The sequence below is a fragment of the Pteropus medius genome, unplaced genomic scaffold, assembly GCF_902729225.1.
Source record: "Pteropus medius unplaced genomic scaffold, Ma_sr-lr_union100, whole genome shotgun sequence".
Lineage (NCBI taxonomy): Eukaryota > Metazoa > Chordata > Mammalia > Chiroptera > Pteropodidae > Pteropus > Pteropus medius.
Window position 1 is genome coordinate 1,552,846 of NW_024344433.1, and position 14,973 is coordinate 1,567,818.

At 58.2% G+C, this 14,973-nt stretch overlaps 1 protein-coding gene and 1 pseudogene across 12 annotated transcripts; one reads left to right on the top strand and one right to left on the bottom strand.

Annotated features, from left to right (window-relative positions):
- Window positions 1-2,474: 2,474 nt before the first annotated feature.
- On the bottom strand, window positions 2,475-14,437 carry ARID5A (AT-rich interaction domain 5A). 12 transcript variants are annotated; one of them, XM_039872548.1, is made up of 8 exons: window positions 14,348-14,403; window positions 12,837-12,984; window positions 7,330-7,445; window positions 5,774-5,894; window positions 5,406-5,458; window positions 4,867-4,964; window positions 4,408-4,567; window positions 2,475-4,053 (listed from the first exon to the last, which is right to left on the bottom strand). In XM_039872548.1, exons 2-8 carry the CDS (start codon window positions 12,847-12,849, stop codon window positions 2,818-2,820), a joined length of 1,797 nt encoding a protein of 598 aa, XP_039728482.1. In that variant the 5' UTR covers window positions 12,850-12,984; window positions 14,348-14,403; the 3' UTR covers window positions 2,475-2,817. The 12 variants fall into 12 exon arrangements, with proteins under 12 accessions (XP_039728482.1, XP_039728475.1, XP_039728481.1 ...); XM_039872541.1 differs by lacking the exon at window positions 12,837-12,984 and having other exon boundaries at window positions 14,348-14,437; XM_039872547.1 differs by lacking the exons at window positions 5,774-5,894; window positions 12,837-12,984 and having other exon boundaries at window positions 14,348-14,408.
- On the top strand, window positions 10,574-10,692 carry LOC120610342 (uncharacterized; annotated as a pseudogene).
- Window positions 14,438-14,973: the final 536 nt, after the last annotated feature.

Here is a 14,973-nt window from a genome sequence, read left to right on the forward strand (position 1 = left end):
GCACAGCGCAGAACCTGGAAATGACCGTGCTAACTTCATAGGTGCGCCGACGTGGCCCCGGGAGGGGCAGACGCTGCAGACACCACAGGAGCGAGTGTGATGGGGACCTTGTCCAGACCACTGCCACCTGCCCTGCTAGCCCATAAGCCAGGGATACTGCACGGGCAACCTGGCAGTGACCCAAGTCTGCCCTGCCCTCCTGGCTGGAAGCCCACTGAGTTTTCCAGCAGTGACATCTTTGGAGTCATTTGCTTAGGAAACTGGCCTTGGCCCATCGATGACAACAAAGAATGGGGGCTGCTGTCTGTTTCTGAGCAATGCAGGACTCCAACTTGATAGGTGGAAAAGCCTGAGCCTACAGGTGGGTGGCCTGGCTGGGGCTAGGCCCCTTAGGGTAGGGGACAAGAAGGGTAGTGAATGGGCAGGTACACCCGGTTCAAGGGGCAGAAGCCACTACCCAGCTCCAGGCTGTGGTCCCATATGGTCAGAAATTCTCACTGCCATCAACAGCTTTAATGGCACAGCCAATTTGAAAGGGGTCCTAGAAATGACCCCAAATAGGTTACACCCCAAAGGTAAGTGCTCTGCCACTCCTGCTGGCCTGTGGGTCCCTGGGCAGTCAGAGACTGTCAGGACCTGGCAGGTAACACACATGAGTAAGGATAGTGAGCCGACCTGCGGCACACCTGTCCACTCAGGCAGCAGTGCCCAGAGGCACGTGCAGGCTGCCCTTCCAGGAGCCAGGCTTCCTCCTGCTCAGCCCAGCTTGGTGGCCTCACCCCTAAGTTCCAGATCTCAGAGCTTTTTCCCATTTGTGAGGACAACTGTGAGGAGTGAGAAAATCATGCAAAGCTGGCACAGTGGAGCTGTGGGACAGGGCGCACAGAGGCTTTCAAGGAATCTTGCCTGCATAAGGCCCAGGAGTTTGCTGACTCCGAAGCAAGGGCGCAGCTTTCTTCCAGAGATGGGCTGGACACTGATGCCCCATGCGGAGTCTCCAGAGCAGCCTCCAGAGGGCGCCACAACCACAGCTTTGAGCAGCCAGTGCCCAAGTCCAGCCGCCGGGAGCACCTGGCTACCTCTGTGCCAGGAGAGGCCGCTGTGCCTTTGAAGATGAGGGGACCCCAGCGACCCTGCCCCATCCCAGGTAGGACTCCACACATTCTAAGTAGCCCAGCACCTAGGGCACCCGCAGGGAGATAGCAGAGCACAGTCCTCTTACCCCTCTGTCAACTACCAACCCCGAGGCTGGGAGAGGAGGGAAGCACCCTGTGGAGTAGGGGATGGAGGCCACACAGCTCCTTGCAGCTACCTGGGCTGGTGCCTGGCAGTTACCGGGAGGTGGGAGGGGGGTTTTTAGCAGTGGTGACCACCACTCTTGACTTCCATACTGCTGGCACCAACTTGGAGAGCAGCTCCCTCACCTGTGCCTGACTGAGGCCCTCAAATAAGAGGTAGGAGGCTGAACAAGATGGCCTTCAGCCCTGGCAGCCCACTCCCTGGTGCTAGACGTGTTGCATGGCCCTCCTCTGAGTTGTCATACTCAGTGATGGCCATGGGTAAGCAGCCCTGTCCCTGTCCCTGGCTTCTGCTCACCTGGCAACTAAGGGAGGCCATACTAATTGCCCCTCCTGTGGCTTGAGGTCACAAGCATCCCAGGGATAGAGTGAGTTCCAGTGGTGATAGTCAAAAGCCACCTGCTGACCAATCTGAGGCCCAAGTCAGGTGCCTGGCCCCACGCCCACCACCACAGCCTGCGGGGCATGGTGCCTCTGGAAGGCAGCCTCCCTCCCAGACAGGGACCCTCTTCTCCCCAGAGCCCACAGGGAGGGGTGTTGGGCAGTAGGGTGTGCAGGAGCCCCTGAAGCCACGTCTGAGGCAATGCAGACGCCCAGGCTCACTCTGGCCCTTCTACTCCCCTTTCCCTCCAGACACGCCCAGTGGGAACCTGGCCCACCTGTATGCGTGGCAGGCCAGTGGGGGTGAGTGGGGGCTCAGGAAGGGCTTAGCGAGAGCCCTGCGAGTCTGTGCCACTCCTGGGCAGGCCAGTTCAGGCTTCCCGCTGGCATCTCAGCCCTCAGGAGCTCTGCTAACAGGAGCCTCCTTCTTACCAGGACCTTGTGGCTCAGCTCCCAGTGCAGGAGTCACCCCTCCGCTCTGCCACTTACCTGGTGGGGGAAACTGGACAAGTCACCGGCCCTCTCTGAGCCGCAGGCCCCCATTTACAATGACGAAGGTAACAGGCAGTTGTCCTGAGGCTCCACCAGGAAAGTGAATTCAAGGTGCAGGACAAATGTCACAGCCTGAAGTAGGAGCAGGAGGCTCTTCTGCTTTGGGTCCCACCCTTCAGTGGGGTGGCAGCGTTCTGGATCCAAGTGGGTGCTGGGCAGTCTTTCCACTTGGCTCCCTGTGCTCCCACAAGTATGTCCCCACCTGACATTCCCACAGAAGGTCACACCATCACACCTCAGAGCTGGGTGGGTTCACACCACGTTTTATTGGATTTCCCTTGGGCACCTGGATGCCTCAAGCTGCTATCCCTTACCCATCCCTGGCCTCTGCTCCCAAGGGCCCCAGCTGGGAGCTGCTGGCCCCGCACCTGTCTTCTCTCAGGGCCTTCCAACTGGGCCCCAGCCCCCGGCAAACCCCATCTTCCTGCCACCTCCCTCTGTGCCAGGCTGTCCTGGCAGGGGCCCGTTCCTGCTCAGGCACAGTCCAGCTCTTCTGTGGAATAGGCTCCGGCACAGAGCCCACTGGCAGTGTCCCCCAGCGCGGGCCACATCAGACCCTCCACAGCACAGCACTGCGGGCTCCGACCTACAGCTTGGTGTTGAGGTGAAAAGAGAAGTGGGGTGCTGCATAGGTTGTGGCAGGTGGCACATGCCACGCAGATGAGGCTGGGCAAAGTCTGTGGCGGAGGGCACTGTCGAAGGATGCCTGGGGGAAGTGCATCAGGCCGGCAGCCATGGGCGAGGGTGCTGTAGTGGCCAGGAAGTGAGCCGGGAAGGCTGGAATGACCAGAGGGCTCAAGGGGAGTGTGGTCTGGCCCTTTAAGGGATCTGGGGTGCCGGCAAAGTTCAGTGGGCAGCGCAGCATGGTGCCCCTGTAGGCCTCTGGGAGTGCAGGCCCCAGGGCTGGGCCCAGCAGGCAGGAGACAGCCAGGCCAGGCCCCACAGACTTGGCCCCACACTCCTTGGTGTCCACCTCCCTGAGGAAGGGTGACACTGCCCGTAGTTTTTTGCCACAAGGGGCAAAACCCTCTTCCTCCCGGCTGCGCTTACTGAGGCCTGGGCTGCCAGGGAAGGTGGGCAGGGGCACAGGGCTGTCAGCAGAGGCTTTGGCCATGGGGGTCACCCAGCAAGCTTTGGGCGTGGGACAGAGGCTGTCTTTTGTGGGACCACCTTTGCGGAATGCAGAGGGGCGGCTGGCACCCCCACCCCACACCAGCGGTGGCTCTCTGGCTGGCAGCCCCCTCTCTTGGCTAGAGGGCCCCAAGAGCACCCCATCTTTGAGATAGGAGAAGAAGTCCCGGGGGTGCTGGCTGATGGGCTTCAGTACCTTGGAGGGGCAGGCATGGAAACAACCAGTGAAGATGGGGGCTGGAGGGTGGGGGCTCGCCTGAGCCTCCTCCCTGAGGTTGCCACCGGGGGCCTGTGATCCCTCATGAGCGGCCAGCCGGTGCCTGGGGTTCTCGGACGGCCCTCCTGGATTCGAGGGACTTTCCGGGAGGTGAGCAGCTGGGGACACCTGGGGCTCCCTGTTGGGGCCACCTGCCCCATGGAGACAGCCCTCCTCCTGGCACTGCAAGGCTTCTGCCTTGCTCACCTGGGCCAGGAGCTTCTTTTTGGCCAGTGGTGACATGATGCCATGTGTCCCTTTGCAGTAGAAGCTAGACAGGAGCCGCTTGTAGGCCTCAGGGCAGCTGCTGGCACCCATGAAGGGCAATGAGGACCCAGAAGCTGGGCCTGGCTGCTCCGTGGTGTCCCGGGAGGACTCCTGGCTGGGGGGCCTCACCAGGTCTGTGGCATCTGTCTTAGTCTTTCCTGGCATCATCTGGAATAAGAAAAAGCCAGGCCTCAGGACTGGGTATGAGCCATGCATCCTGTTCTGGGGACCTGGTGACAGCAGGGCTCCAGGGAGAACCCCAGAGCCTCTACTAGCCCTTCCAACACCTTTGTGCAAAAATTTCAAAAGGTGTCCAATCCTCTAAATACACACAGCCTGATGTAAGGGCATGGGGCTTGGGAAATGGGATGCAGACTGGAGTTCAGACCCCACGTGACACAACTGGTTCTATGCAGGGAGCACTGCAGCCATACCACAATGCGGACAGGTGGGGCAGGTAGGAAAGGCGGGGGACAGGGAGGCCCAGGGTCAGCTGGTGGTCTGGCTGGGCTAAGTGCTCACCTGGCCCACTGGCTTCTCCTCCTTGGCCTTCTTCGGCCTCTCAGTGGCCCCATCGTCCCCCCGAGTCTCCTTGGCCATCTTGTATTGCTTCCTGGGCTTGGAAGGGGGCAGCGGCTTGTCATCCTCCCCTTTTAGGTGTCGCACATATGGAAGGACCAGCCTGGGGAAGAGCTGCAGGTCCACCAGGCAGCACAGCCAGCCCTCCCACCTCCTCCCTGCAGCTGTGGGCACCCCTGAGGAGAGTGCACACAGGCAACGCCAGGGCTACGCTCGCCATCTGGTCCAGGAGGCCTGCAGCCTGGCCAGCACTCCAGCGGCAATGAGCAGAGTGTAAGGCCTGCACCATGCTGCCCATCCTGCCCTACCCCTGTACACGGCAGAATATTCTCCATCACCCACCTCCCCACCGCCCCCATGGCTCTGCCTGCCCAGCTTTCCTATAACTGGTCCCCAGCGCACCTCTCGTAGTGACGGCGCGTGCACGTGGCCGCACTGGTGCTGCCAGGGCTGCCCCCTAGTTCGTCATACACGTTCTTCCAGAGGCGGCGGCCAGTCACCTATAAGGGCACCACGTGAGGATGTGCACACTGGCGGCGGGGTCTCACTAGGCAAGGATGGGGGCAAGGACAGCAGTTTTGCAGCTGCTTTTCCATCAGAGAGGTGAGAGGTCGGGGCGGGGGTGCTCCTCAGGTGGCGGGCCATTCTCCCCTCAAGGCCACATGACTGCTGACCCACACAGTTTTCAGAGCTCGGGGAGAGCAGAGCAGATGGTGAAGAGGAAAACCTGCTTCAAGCAGCAAAGTACAGAGGGCAAGGCGGGCCCTCGCCCTCCATGCAGCATGCAGGAGAGCTGGGGAGGGCAGGACTCAGCCCTGCCTCCTGTTCTTGTCTGGCCAAGGACAACTCGTTGGGCTCACGCTCTTCCCCAGCTTCCCCTGGGTGCAGCAGACACATCTGGGAAGATGTGGCATGGTGGAGGGCTCAGGTACCTTCCTTACCATTTCATAGGCTCCCAGCTTCTCCACTGCCTTGTAGATCTTCCACAGGTTAACTGGAGAATGAGAGGGCAGGGCCGCTGTCAGTCTCTGTGGGAGGAGAGAGCAGCCAGCAGCCCGTTTCCATGGCCCTGTCAGGCATGCACAGAACCTGGGCCATTGCGATGGACTGCAGGCCAGTGGCCGATTAGCATAGAAGTCCAGCTCCACCCATTGCCCGCCCAGTACCTGGGAGGGGATGCCCTTTATATGCGCAGCCCCTGTGGGCTGACAGCATCAGGGTCATCCAGAGCAAAGGTGCCTGCCCCAATGCCCTGCCTGGGTGCAGTCCCCTGCTGGGCCCCCTCCCTGCCTGCACCCCAGGGACGCACTCTGCTTGAAGCCAAGATGGGGCACCCTCTCGATGGGTGTGTGTCGCTCCTTCATGAACTTGTAGAGGCTGACCAGGAAGGCCTGCTCCTCCTCCCGCTCCCCGCCTGCCTCGAGGGCATCCTGGAGAAAGAACAGGAGGCACTGGGATCAGCCCCTAGTTGGTGGGTAGCTGGGGACAGGTGGAACCACTGGCTGCTGGGGAGGAAGGAGGTGCATGGCTCCAGCCCCAGTCTCCACAGCAGGGAGTAGGCCTCGAGCCCACTACTCTGGGCTGGAGAGATTGTCCTGGCATCAGAAAGACACAGTTGTCATCTATTAGTGCCCAGCATCCCAGGTCAGGGGCCAGAGAGGCCTTGCTCCAGAGACAGCCATAAGAGCAGCCCCACACCTTCTCCAGTTCTTTCTCCAGGCACAGGTCACTTTCCTTATCTTGCTCTAGATTTGTTACATCTGCATCTCAACTCCTCTACCAGACTGTGCCTGGCTGTGGGCTCGGTGTCCACTGAGGTCAAAGATGAAGAGACAAAGGGGCTTGGTGCTTTCTGGTGCTGTGGGGCTGCTCGGCCGGGCCTGTGCCCCCTGAGTCTTTGTCACGGTGGTCTGCCTCTCTGACCCACCAGTCTGCGTGCTGAACTCAGGTACAGCCATGTCTTGGGTTCCAGTGCACTTGCTCGATGCACAGGACTGGGCGTGTTCGCTCCCAGGGGGAAGTTTCTGCTGATGCTGTTCACCTGGCTGGAGGCTCAGGGCAGAGGGCGCAGTTGGGCTGGGGCTGAGGGGTTGGGGAACAGCCAGCTCCCAGGTCCAGGATGGGAGGGCCCCTGACACCAGGAGGATGTAACCGTCTGGGCCTGGGACACTGCAGAGAGCCATAGGTCCTCCAAATATTCTACAGAAGTGCTGTTTTGGTGTTTTCTGATGTATCCAAGACCGCTGACAAGAAACACGCAGGCTCGTATTACCTAGGACACTGCAGCACCCTGCCGATGAGGTGCTGGGCTGGCATGCTTGCAGCCGCTCTCCATGAGAACCTGCACTTCCTTCCTGTCCTCTGACCTCCACACAGGCCATCAGGAACTGTGACCAACTGTGACTGCTTTCCTACGTGAATTAACATTTTTACTCCAGACTGTGCCACCCCAACAAACGGCCAAAATGAACGGGTACTGAGGCTGACCGTGCTGAGCCATGTCACCCACGGCTCCTCCTTGGATGGCCCTCATCACAACTGCCCCACTGGTCTCACAGAGGGACTTTTATGTCTACATTATAAATTTGAACAGATGGACAGAGAGATGTGGATGAAGTTTTACATCATAGAATAGTGTTTTTATCTGTCTCATCTGATCAGGGTTCCAGGCGACCTTCGTTTAAGAAAGGGTTCGGCTATAAAGGCCAAGTCTGACAGCCCTGCAGTGGGAGGGCACATTCTGCGGCCTGCCGGCTCTCACAACTCCCAGTGCAGCTTAGCTCTGCGGGGTGAGGGAGGGCCACATCTCCCTCCTGAGAGCTTGGGGTCATCTGGAAAAGTCCCCTGGGGGGTCGCCTAACTCACCTCCAGCTGGATGGGGCTCTGGCTCCTACTCTGCTCACCATCAGGTTGAGGGGACACAGGTGGGTCTGGGGGGTCACCCCCCTCTGACTGCTTCCTTTTCCCTCTGATAGGAGGTGCTGCGAGGAGAGGAAGAAGAGGAAGAGAAGGAGAGGACGGTGAGAGAGAGGCAGATGGGGATGTACAGGGGGCCGGGAGCGGCTCCCCATGGAGAGGCAGCAGGTTTGAAAGGGCCAGGTCAGGCGAGTGTTCTTCCCCTGCAGGGTGTCCTGTGCCCTCAGGGTGAACCTGTAAACACATATGTCCCTGTGCTCACCTCCACAGGTCCTGCCTGTGCCACGCCTGACAGGTGGCCTCTCTCAGTTCCACCACTCCCCATATCTCTGAAGGAAACCCTAAACCAGCTTGGGGTCAAGTCAGAGGAGGCTGGTGTGGGGCTGTGGCGCTTGGGAAAATCCTATCTCCAAAGCCTGCCCCAAATCTTGGCAGGACATTTCTATTCGGCAGTTCGGCCGAAAAGCTGCGGAGAAAGCTGCGGAGGCTGCCGTGCTTGCAGGCCCCCAGAGCACCGCGGGGTGCTGGGATCACAGAGCCTCCAGGAATAATCAAGAAGAGTAAGTTCCTGTTTGTGACACATCAACCTTTCCCTGAGCATTTGCAGAGGCCTCACTGCCCCTGCTCCCCTTACCTGCAAGGGTCCTGGTGACTTGTCAGGACCCACTTGACAAGTTGCTGCCTCTGCGAGGCCTTTCAGCCAAACATGGCGCTCCTGCCTCTCTCTGGTCTCCTCACATCCTGACAGATTGCTGTCACCTGTCTGCCACGTAAGCATGAACTCAGGGCCCTGACTCAAGGCAGCCATGAGCTGATGGTTGCAAAAACACAACATTCCTGTCCCTGCCGAAAACACAGCCATGGAAACTACCTGGGGCTGTGCAGCGGGCTGGCAGCAGATCCGATGCCAGGAAGCCCGTCTTTTGAGCATCTTTTCTTTCTTCTTTTCTTCTTTATATTAATCTAGTATGAACGGCCCCAGGTCCTGGTTTACTCCAGCTCAGTAAGTCCTTACTATGGGGAACCGAGAGGTTCTTCTTCATCTCAGACAGAAAAAAATGTCCTTAAGAACGACAGACCCATGCCACCATGGCCCACAAGGCCAGCAGCACCCAGAGACACGTGCTCCCAGAGCCTGCTGTCCCCTTTGGTAGCTGCTCACATAAGCACCATTATGCCTGCAGTCACTCAGGGGCACAGGTCCTCAGCTCTGTGTCCCTGGCACTCTCATGTACGTCCTCTCATTTAGTCTCAGAAGGGATCACATTTTAAAGAAGGGGAAACTGAAGCCACGGGCGTTAAGTTCTTGTCTCCCCGGGGGACCAGGGTTCAGAACGAGGCTTGGCTCCACCATCACTGTGGCCGCTGTGGTTACTGCCAACATTTGCAAATCCTTGAGGAAGAGTCTAAATACGCCTGGAAGAGAAACCAGTCCAAACGCTTGTCAGAGGGAAAAACTCAGCTATCCTCTTAGGCTGCCTCCTGACACTGAAGTCATGGCCAAGCTCCAGAAGTAACCGGGCACTAATGAGACCCCCCCCTCCAGGCTGGTGCTTTTCCTTGGGCAACTGTGCCTCAGTCTCCCTTCTGTGAAACAGTGGAGAAAGCCCTGGAGTCCTCTGCTAACTGTCCATGAAGTCTGGGTCATGGGGCACATGCTGCCACCAGTCTCTCTTGCTCCCTGCCTGCCTGCTCTGCTCTGCCTTCACGCCCTCTCTCCCCTCTTCCCCGTAGGACCCTCAGCATTGAAGAAATCTCCATCTGCTCCTGTGACCCTCCTGCAAATTGGCCATGTGACCCTGGCAAGCTGCTGTCCTTGGGCCTCAGAGGAGTAAGCGGTTGGACCAGGGCCCATTTCAGTTACCCGAGGAACATTCTAAAGACACTGATGCCTGCCTCCCCATTCCTACCTGAGTTTGACTAAAGGCCCTGCAAGGGGCATCCGAGTTTAGAGCTCCCTGGGGACCTCAGAGGGCAGCCAGGTTGAGAGCTACCAGGCTAGAGGCTCTCTAGTCCCTTCTGCTTGGTTCCAGAGCTGGAGCGCTCTTGCCTGGGCCACACTCAGGGAAGGTCTCCTGGAGTCTGGCGTTCAGGTTACCTGGAAAGGAGGTCACCAATTTGAGCCATTTAACCCCAGACAGCAAGAGGATTAGAGCACTTGCTGAGAGCCACAAAGAGACGCACTCTTTGCCTCTGTGCCCAGCTGAGTCCCCACGTGAACTTGGCTTCCATTCTCTCCCACCAGGGCCAGTGTGCTCACTGTCCTGGCTGGGCCTTCTGGGCTCTACTGCTACAGCCTTAAGTGGGAGAGGGGAGACTCCCAGCCCTCTTCCTCCAGGGTGCCCTCAGTCCTGGCCTGGCTGCCCGAACTTCTCCCTTCCCCAGTCATTTGTACATCAGAGTTCCAGGGAGATAGATCTACATTTGGAGAAGGGGCTCTGCTATGAAACCCGCCCCATAGGTGATGGGTTAGCCCTCCTGCCTGCACAGCTCCCAGCTGACCCCTCCTACCCAGGGCCCGAGACAGTGGCTGTGCCCCTCAACTGACTCAGAGGGGAGGGGCTTTTGGACAGGCCACCCCAGTGTCGCAGCCATGTCTGGCCCATAGAGCCAGGAGACACCCACCTGCCCTAAGCAACTGCTGCTGCCATGAGTCACTACCTTACCTCACTCACAGATCCCCTCTAAGCACAAAGCCAAAGATGCCCTATTGTAAAGAGGAGGAGATTTAACTACAAAAACCCCTGCTCTCCAAAGGAATGTCTTCAGACATTACTTTTCCCATCCAGGAAGCAATAATGACAATAATGGTGATTGTCCTTTCACTGTTTACTTTGAATACATCTGGAATCTGTAAGGTGTGAGATAAGGACCTAACCACATTCCCCCCACACACACACACATTGGTTAGGTGGTTCCAGTATTCAGTGAGTGACTCCCTCCCCCCAAAATTATAAATGCTTACCCACTGCCCCCAATCTAAAGGCTTTTAAGGAAGACATCTGGGATAGGTTTGAACTTTCAATTCAACTCCATCCATGTGGAATGCTGGGCCCCATGCACACTGCTGTAATTTTTGTGGTTTTGTAAAACAACTTACTATCCAGAGGGCATGTCCCCATCATTACTCTTCTGTTTAAAAAGTTCCATCTGAACTTTAATATAATTTTGTCACCTTCTCTTAAAAAAATAAGTCTATGGCCATGCCACCCTGAATGTGACCCATCTCATCTGATCTCAGAAGCTAAGCAGGGTTGGGCCTGGTTAGTACTTGGATGGGAGACCACCTAGGAATACCGGGTGCTGTAGGCATTAAATAGATAAATAGATAAATAAATAAATAATAACAACAAATTTTAAAAATTTAAAAACACTGGGGTTTTCGTGGAATTACATTTAAATCTAGGAATTACTTTGAGGAGAAGTAACACCTTTCTGTATTGCATCTTCCGTTTGAGGATCACGTGTCTGCACAGATTCAGGTCTCCCTTTGCTGTCCTCAACAGTCCTTCTTAAAGGCTCCACGTCCTTCCTGTTGAGCCTATTCCCTGTGTTTCATGCAGTGAGATAACAGTGTGAGAAAAGCCTTGATAATCTGTGGTAGGACTCAGCTCCACAGGCCCTGACACTCCCTTACTTCACTGCTGGGAAGAACACAGAGGAAGGCTGGTGGCCCAGTTCCTCACTGGGCAGGGAGTGGGCATGCTGGGTACTGGGCACAGGGACTGCTCAAGGCCCTTCCTGTGTTGGGAATCTGATTTCTGTTCAAGTCTGTGGTGCGTGTCAAAGTCAACTTAAGCCCCAGATCCTACAACTGCAGCCCTGAAGGGGTTAGTTTCAGTCCCTAACGCCAAAAGAGGATGCTTCCTGCCATCCATGTGGCCTGTGGCCATTGCCTCCCCCACTTCCACACTATACAAACTCAAATCAGTGCCCTGGCAGGCTTTGGACCAGGCATTCCTGCACACATCCTCACTGAAACTTCCCAGCCACCCAGTGGCTGTAATATCCCCTTTTTACACCTACAATATCTGAGGCTCTGAAAGGTTCAGTAACTTGCCTGAGGTCACACAGCTGACTAGTGGCATGGCTGGGCTTCAGAACCAGAGCAGCTTGACTATCCTGAGACAATGAACCCTGAGGTCTAGAGGTTTTCTTTAACTGGAGCAGGGATATTCCAGTTCCTTATATGTGCTCAGGGGTGCAAACTTGCCTGCACTCCTTGAGCAGGTCTGTAGGCTCCCATCACATAGCTCCCCTGAATCTGCTGACAAGAGCCTCCCCTGCCCACCAGATGAAAAGCTGAATCTTTGCCAAGTTGGTCTCTGCTTCTGTACTTCGGTGTCCCCATTTGTAAGGTGGCTATGCTACACTCTATGGGCCCAACATGCTGAGCAGAACAAATTGAGAAACAACACTTCCCCCACAAACCACAGCCAAGTACATGTGTGAGTATATGTGATTGTGTGTGTTATATGTGACTAAGAGTGTACTGTGTGTATTGTGTGGGAGTGTGTGTGACTATCACATAAGTATATGTGACTGCATGTACATGTCTGTAACTGCAATTGTGTGTGTGCATGAGTACACAAGTGTTTGACTGTGCAACTATGTTTGAGTGTGCATGTGTGAGTGCCGGCAGTGGGTGAGGTCCGCTGAGCTGCGTGGGGCAGGAGCAGTGCCTCCATCAACATCAGCCTACTTGATCCCAGACACTCCTGATGCCCAGAGGGGCTTGGGTTGGGACCAGGTCAAAACTACACAGCAGGTCACTGAGTGACCCAGTCAGTGCCAGGTGCACCACTTCTTTCTCCCCCTCTCTGCCTGCCCCACCCCTTTCACCCTTCGTGTGATGGGAAGGAAGTGACACTTCCTTTCATGAAAAGTCACCCACTAGGAGCACTATGTCAATGGTAACAGCAACCTCCATAACAGCCAGCAGCCACGGCCCCACCCCCTTTCCTGAGGGGCATGGCTTAAGGTGCTGTGCTCTTAGCTTCAGCTAGAGCCCAAAGGCCATCTTTGAAGTGGCTGGCCACTCGGTGGCCCTGTGGACAGCCACCTGCAGGTGGCGGTTTGGAGCCTGCTCTGGTGGGCAGTACCTGGACGGCTGCGCTCTGACCAGCACTAAGGACAGACAGCTGGACATGGGACCCCGGAAGGCTCTTGCCACAGCCCCACCTCAGTCTCTCAGCTGAGACCAGGATGACAGCCTGAGAGAGTACAAAAAGGTAGGAGCGGGGCGCTAAATGTGAGACCGTCCGCTGGAAGGCCTCATTGAGACTCCGATCCCTCTTAGTTACTCTGGCATGTCCTCAGAGACCCGATTCCAGGCCGGGGCTGCACCCCCCGCCCTTCGCGCCAAGTCTGAGTGATGTCTGATGATCACAGTAGCAGCTCCAGCCGTGTCCTGTTTCCTCTGCCCCCAAGCACTATGCTCTGTGTCCCCACCGCACCTAGAGAAGACATGCTCAGGTTCCAAGACGCTGGAGAGTGAGGGCACAGCCTGATCCCTGCAGGGGCACTCAATGCTTCTGCGCCATTCCCCTCCCAGGGTCCCCCGATGAGGCTCTCCCGGGTGCGCGCGCGCTCGTGGTGCGGATCCTAGAAGGGAGTGCAGACCCTCCCTCATGGCCGGAACCGGGGAGTCTCGGGACCTCAGCTTCTCGGATGAAACCAAAGGAGGGGCTGACTCTCTGAGGCCTTTCTACCTCTGCCGCTCCAAGTCCTCGGCGCGGACAGGCCCCTGGGCTCGGATGGACTCTAGAACTCCTCTCGTGACCGACCTTCTAGCCTCCATCTCCCGCCCCTCCCCTGCCCTGAAGGCGGAGACCCCGAAGCGCCTAACTGTGGTACATGTAGGGAAAACAAGCGCAGGTCACCCACCCCTCGGCCCGGGGACCCTCTTCACCCGCCGACGAACCCGCAAGAGGCCGCAGGGTGGCCCAGCGGGGCGGCGCCCCTGGATGCTGCGGACCGACTCTGCGCTTGCTGCCCGGGCTTCTCCTTCCCCACCCCTCCTGGCCACCTTTCTCTCTGGAGACCCCAGGGGAGGAGAGGAAAGGCGAGAGGACAGGAGAGCGGAGGGCGGCCAGCCCTTTGCTGCCGCGGGACCGAAGATGGTGGGTAGGAGATACAAGGAGAGACCCAAGAAGAAAAGGTAAAAGGCGAGAGGAAAGGGAAAGAGAATGGTGAACGAGAAGCGGGCGAGCGCTCAGGACCAGCGCGGTCCGGGCGGAAAGAGGAACCGGCGATTCTTCAAAGTGCGCGGAGCAAGTTCTTCAAAACACGCGCAGCGTCACTTTCAGGAAACAGCGGGCGCGGCGGGGAGCGCTCCCTGGACCCGCGCCTCTTCCCAGCCGCGCGGCGGGTTCTGAGAACGCGGGGCAGATGAGGGCAGGAAGACAGGGGCGAGAGGCTGACAGGGGTAGAAGAAGGTGGGAGGGCCGGGAGGGCCGGGGCTGGGGCAAATGGAGGGCCAGGGGCGGGCAGATGGGGGGCAGGGGCAAATGGGGAGATGGAGGAGGCAGACCGGGGCAGGGAGACCGCCGCGGACAGCTGTCACAACAAATTAGCTGAGGCCAGCTCGAGACTGAAACCACAGCAGGAAGTGGGATGACAGAGCGAGCAGGACTCGGTACATCTCGGTCAGGAGACGGCGAGAAGAGTTTCGATATAAACGCCCGGGAAGCCCCGGGCCACCAGAACTTTTTGTCTTTCCTTTTTCGAAGAGCGCGCGCCCACACCCGGCCTCCCTTCCGGCGCGGCCGGAGGCGCCGGCGTCTGGGGTCGGCTGGCTCCCCGGGCCGGCTGGCTCCCCAGCCACAGCGCCCGAGAGTGCGCCCCCGCCCCGCTCTGCCCCTACAAAGCGGCGCCGACGGCCGCGAGGCCGGGGGAGACCCGGCACCGCAGTCCCGCGCTCCCTGCGGGCCTTCAGCCCCGTCCCCGCCGGGCGCGAGCTGCTTACCCATAGCCCGGCAAGGTCCCGCGGCGCGCCGAGCCCTCCGCACGCAGGCTGCCGGACCCCGCGCTCCTGGAGCACTGGCCACAGCCCCGCCCCGCACCTCCCCGCCCCCGCCCCGCCCCGGCCCCGCCCCAGGGCACCGCCCCCCGCCCCTCTCGATCTACAATTGGTGGGTCCGAGTCTACGCTAGGGGCAGGGGCCGTCCCCTGAGCGCCGGAGCCTCTGGGAGTTGTAGTGCGTTCCCTCGTCTCCAGACTCCAAACCCATGAAATAAGACCCCTCAGCTGGTGAGACTAAGGCAGGACGCCCAGAAATCACCGCTGCCTTGTGTTCTAGAGGCGCAACTAGAGTTTTGGGAAAACCAAGCAGGCCTCCCAGAGGAGCTGGGCGGGGTGAGACTGAACTGGGTCGTGGGCATTTCCCAACTCCTAGCTCAACATTGAAGTAGAAGTGGCTGGTGCTAGCTAAACAAGGACTCCAGTCCTTCGCCAAAGCTCTGTGAGGTCCCAGAAATGCCTGGAATAGGAAGCTTGCCCTTGGTGGCCAACGTCCACATATGTTATAAAGACAGAGTGGCAGCTACAACGTGAAAAGGTGGAAGAGAAGCATGAGCTCTGCTTGGAGACGAA